The following is a 5393-nucleotide window of genomic DNA, read 5'->3' on the forward strand; positions in this document are numbered from 1 at the left end:
AGTTGTTTAGTTCGGTATAATTTTAGAGAAAATTTATCACAGACTAAACAGGGCAAATGAGAGGAGACACGCTACGATTGAGAGAGAAAAACTAAAGTTATAATTGAATCGATGAATTTGAGACGATTATTTTCAAACTTGGATTTGCAATATTGAACTTGATTTCAAATATAGTTCATATCAAGTTACGCGCTTTTAATAATAACTGATGTGAATTTCAAATATACGGAGATGGATGTCATTTGAAATTCGTTTTTCAAATCCTTTCACAGATCATATTTATTCTGGGTCAAATACGTTAGGCGCGACAAAATTATTTCATAAAGAGTCCATGTTCCAATATATTATTCCAACATCGACAATAACATAGGAAGAGAGATTATAGACAGCAAGCACGATTGTATTTCCAAACATAGGAAGATGTATGATAATTTCTTAGCTTCTAGCTATTTTGAATGAAAGTCGACAAAATTTAGGTATGTGTGTAACTAACAAAGTCAAATACATATTGTCAAATATTTCTGATTTTTTCAGCTCGTTGCCAGCCTCAAAGGTCATACAAACAAATTCAAGCTAAATATGAGGTAGAAATGTATTGTTTGAATTAAATTACCGATATTTATTTAAAAATAGTATTACAATTATGACTCCGAACTCCTGGGATTGTTTGACGTTAGTTATGAATATATTTATTTACAAAGAAAATTGTAATTTTGGTTATCTTTGTTGTCATTTTCAGCTTTATCCTTATATTTTTGAATCCTTAGTCATTTTAGCAATTTTTAACCGAGAACATAGATATGACATCATATATGTAACCGCTACTTCGACACCAGTTTACCATCATCTCGGAAAAAAATCAAAATTGCAAAATAATTAAACATAACTAGCTAACGTAGAAAACCCAAATTGTAAGATATTCTTTATTTATTATGTTTACAATTATATGTAGGACCGGACATTTGCCGCTTTACCAAAAGCTACAGCTAGTAGTAATTGTGCAACTCAAATCTTTTAAACCGCACATCATCTCAAACACCACAATTCGATCGATCTACCAAGCATGGACAATTATTGCACCCAACAATATCCTTCCCAATAATTGCACTCCTTGCAATCAATGTGAATCGAACCCGTGACCTTGCCTATGATACCAATTGTAGGATCGAGCACTTGTCGCTTTACCAAAAGCTATATCTAGTAGTAATGACTAATGGTGCAACTCAAATATTTTAAACGCACAGCAGCTCAAGCACTATGATTCGATCGCTCTACCAAAGAGGGACGATTATTACACTCAACATTATATACATGAGATATCTCATAAGCTAAATTGATGTTAAATATATATAGATATTCAAATATGTTAATAATTGTGAATGAATAGATAAAATTGAAAATAGTTGGGTGGTAAGTCATTTAAGAGATTAAGATGTTAGAGGACATATTAAGCATCTTGTGTGACAGTCTCAAGTTTTTTTTTTTTTTATCTATGAGACATGTTAATCATCTTCATAAATATTATTCCTCTTGTGCGGCGGTTTCAAGAAATTTTATCTATGAGACATGGTAATCATGATCATATTTACACTAATTAATAATATTTTTGTCATAAAAAGAATAATTTTTTTATAGATTACTCAAAAAAAAGATCGATCTTGTATCTCTCAAAAGTTTTTGTGCAGAGACAAGAAGGGCCAAGAGTTCCCAACTGAAGTCGGATAGCAATAAATTCTGAAAACAAAAGGAAATGAATGCGCCAATAAATCAGACACACAGAGGGATACCAAAATTTTGAAAAAAATTAAAAACAGTCATTAATTAGTTATCTAAGGAAGCCAAAGGGTCTTTGTATGGAGAGCGTGGCATTAATTAGCTGTTCTTTTTCATTTAATGCACTTTGTAAATACCCACATTCTCCTCTTGGAAAATGCCTCCTCTGTTTTTTTATTTATTTATTATTTTTATAAAATATACGAATAATTCATTTTTATGTTAATTTCAATCGTAATAATGTATTTTTCAATTTTTTGATTTTTTATTTTAACGAGATTGTTGATATAACATTGTATCAATCAATACTACATTGGATCACATAAGTTTCAAATCAACGGACAAAGAATGAAATTTGATACACATATTCAGAGAAAGACATTTATACTTCATTCTCATATACAACATTTAATAAATAACGAAAAAAGGTAATTCACACTATATAATATAAGGAAAAACTATATTTTTTATCTTGAAATTTACAGGTTTTTTACTTTTGATCTTATTAATAGTTGATTTGTATTTTTAGTCATGTAACTTGTATTTTTTTTATATTTTTGGTCTTCTTTTATCTGAATCCATCGTGTCTTCGGGTCAAAAAAAACAAAAATGAAAAAAAGCGCACAAGTTGATTGACCAAAACTGAAAAATATATGAGTTACAAGATTAATAATAAAAATTTAATGATCAAAATGAAAAAAAAAAAAACACAAAATAACATAACTAAAATGTAAATTTACCATTAACACAACTAAAAATAGAAAAATTTGTAATTGTAATGTAATATAAGTAATATATTAGTTAGTAAATCTAAACTTTTGAAATGTATTTTGATGGAACCAATATTTCTCCAAAATAAAAAAATAATAATTAATGCCCTTCCAGAAAATTAAAATTTTCCCGTATAAATCTAGATTACATTCAATTCTTCAATTATTGCCATTTAATTTGATTTAATTGAAATGTAGTAATTTGCAAAAATCTTCTTCTTTTCTCACTTGTATATGTATATATATATATATATCACACTCCGTTTCACTCTTCACTATTCCATCACCCATTACTCTCCCTCTCCCTCTCCCTCTCCCTCTCCCTCTCTCTCTCTTAAACTGGGAGAATACAAAATCTTTCGTGGGATGGCCGCTGATGTCAGTTCTCTGGTCAGAATGATCAACGCCGGCGACACGAAAGAGTCAACCTCGGCAGGGAAATCAACGGCCCCGATCACCCGGGACTTGCTTGGTGGGTGTGGTACACCCGATTCCAAGGAGTTAGACCTCGATTTACAAGTCCCCTGTGGCTGGGAGAAACGCCTCGATTTAAAGGTAATAATCATTTATGTGAAAATTATTTTTAATCTTTTTTTAGACCAGAAAGAACCCACTTGTGTTTTTTAAGGATTTGTTTTATCCTTGGTTTTTTTTTTGAGATGATTTTTTCGGGTTTGATTTTGGTATGTTTATGAAGATTCAGCGCCTCTCTGTCTGTATTTAAGGTTTCATTTACCTTGTTTATTTATGTTCAGTTAATCATATATCCATTTATATTTTAATTAATTTATGAGAAAATTAGTGTGCATTTAATGGGTTTATTGCGCTATGGTTATAATATTCATGGTGATTATTGATCATTAATTATTTTTGCTTTTAAGTTTCTCATGAATTAATATTAATTACTACATTAATTCTTTGGATGATTGAGGTTTCGTGAATGATAAATCTGATTGCAGTTTATAAATTAGTGATTGCATATCGATCCAATTCATTATTCCCCCTAATGCCTTCAATTGGGCTATTTTTTTTTCAAACTTTGATTTGGTTTAATAATTTAAAGTGATTTTGATGTTTCTAATTCAAATTGATGTTGAAGATTCATCACTGTGTGTATTGCTTAATTGTTCTGTGTTGTTTGTGCAGTCGGGAAAAGTGTATCTCCAAAGGTGCAGTTCATCAAACTCGTCCTCTTCGAATTCAGAAAACAAGCCTCAAATTAGTAGCAAAACTCTCACCAAGTTTCAAGACCTCAACTTCCCTCTGACGTCGAAACAGACGTTAAACCTCTTCGACGAATCGGCCTTAGAGTTGAAGCTTGTTTCGTCTGCATCCACATCTCCTTCATCTTCGAGTTACCCGAGCATATGCACTCTCGACAAAGTGAAGTCAGCACTCGAGAGGGCCGAGAAAGAAACGGTGATCAGGAAGCGTTCTATGTCAATGTCGATGTCTAAATCTTGTTCTCCGTGTTCGAACTCTTCATCCTCGATCCAAGACCGAGATTTCGACAACGAGGAGAGATTTTCGGGCTCGTTCGCTGCTGGTTGCCCAGGCTGTCTTCTTTATGTGTTGATCTCGAAGAGTAATCCCAAGTGCCCTCGATGTAACAGTGAAGTGCCAGTGCCTGTGGCTATCAAGAAACCTCGTATTGACCTGAACATGTGTATTTGAAATATTGAAGATAAGATGCTTGGTTCTGATTTTTTGTAAAGATTCATAGATTATTAAGTATGAGGTAAATACAGAATTGGTGTATGAACTATTATCGATTCGGGTTTTTCTTCTTTGCATCAGTATATAAGCATAAATTACAGCTACGATGAATATGTATTCACGTATATTTTGTTCCCCTTTTTGTCTATCTTGTCTCCACATGTTTCTTAGCTTCTAACAAAGATTATGTTGGGACGATAGTTGTCTCTGTTAGGTGAACATTGACGTATATAGTCATCACTAACTCTAGTATTGGTAAACCACTAAACCGAATGAAATTCATATATTTAGTCAAGAAGAGATTTTTTTATCCTTTCTTTCTTGGTTTTTTTGTAGTTGTCATTCAACTTGTACATATCCATTTGGAAATTGTATAGGTCGTTCGATTTTAAAGTTCTAAATTTGTGATGAAACCTCTGGTTTGATGATACTTTATAGCTCGAACAGAATAACCTTTTGAAATCGGTCTCTTGTGCGTTCTTTGGAATCCACATGCTAAGCTCTTAGATAAATTATGTGATGCGGTGGATGTATTTATTTAGGGTATAAATGTGTTGACTGCAATAATTGTTCATACTGTGGTATTTGATATGTTATATGGTTTAAAAGATTTGAATTGCACCGTTATCTTATATAGCTTTTGGTGAACCGAAAAGCATTCGGTTCTATTATTGATATCAGAGTTGAGGTCACGGATTCGATTTTCATTAATTGCCGGTAGTGTAAGTATTGAGATTGAGATTGTTTGATGCAATAATTGTCCATGCCTGAAGCAAGCGAATTGTTATGTTTGAACTGCTATATGATTTACAAAATAATCATAAGATATAACTCTTGATAAAACGACTTACATTCTATGTTGGAAAATGAATTATGGGAGAGGATGCAGATAAAAGCTTTGTCAAGGAGGGGATTAACTAAATGCAAAAACTTGTGTGAGTCAGTCTCACGGGTCGTATTTTGTGAGACGGATATCTTATTTAGGTCATCCATGAAAAAAAATATTACTTTTTATTGTGAATATCGGTATAATTGACTCGTCTCACAGAAAATATTCGTGTGACACATATTCGTAACTAAATGCTGCTGCGTGTTGCTTGAGTAGGCAAATTACTACGGCATTTACTCTCTTGC

The 5393-nt window shown here is 32.2% G+C and overlaps 1 protein-coding gene across 1 annotated transcript; it reads left to right on the top strand.

The window, feature by feature from the left end:
* Positions 1 to 2823: 2823 nt before the first annotated feature.
* Positions 2824 to 4393, top strand: LOC140836047 (uncharacterized). The gene is made up of 2 exons (XM_073201461.1): positions 2824 to 3098; positions 3690 to 4393. Exons 1-2 carry the CDS (start codon positions 2910 to 2912, stop codon positions 4215 to 4217), a joined length of 717 nt encoding a protein of 238 aa, XP_073057562.1. The 5' UTR covers positions 2824 to 2909; the 3' UTR covers positions 4218 to 4393.
* The last annotated feature ends 1000 nt before the right edge of the window (positions 4394 to 5393 follow it).

The sequence above is a fragment of the Primulina eburnea genome, chromosome 7 (genome assembly GCF_022965805.1).
Source record: "Primulina eburnea isolate SZY01 chromosome 7, ASM2296580v1, whole genome shotgun sequence".
Taxonomy (NCBI): domain Eukaryota; kingdom Viridiplantae; phylum Streptophyta; class Magnoliopsida; order Lamiales; family Gesneriaceae; genus Primulina; species Primulina eburnea.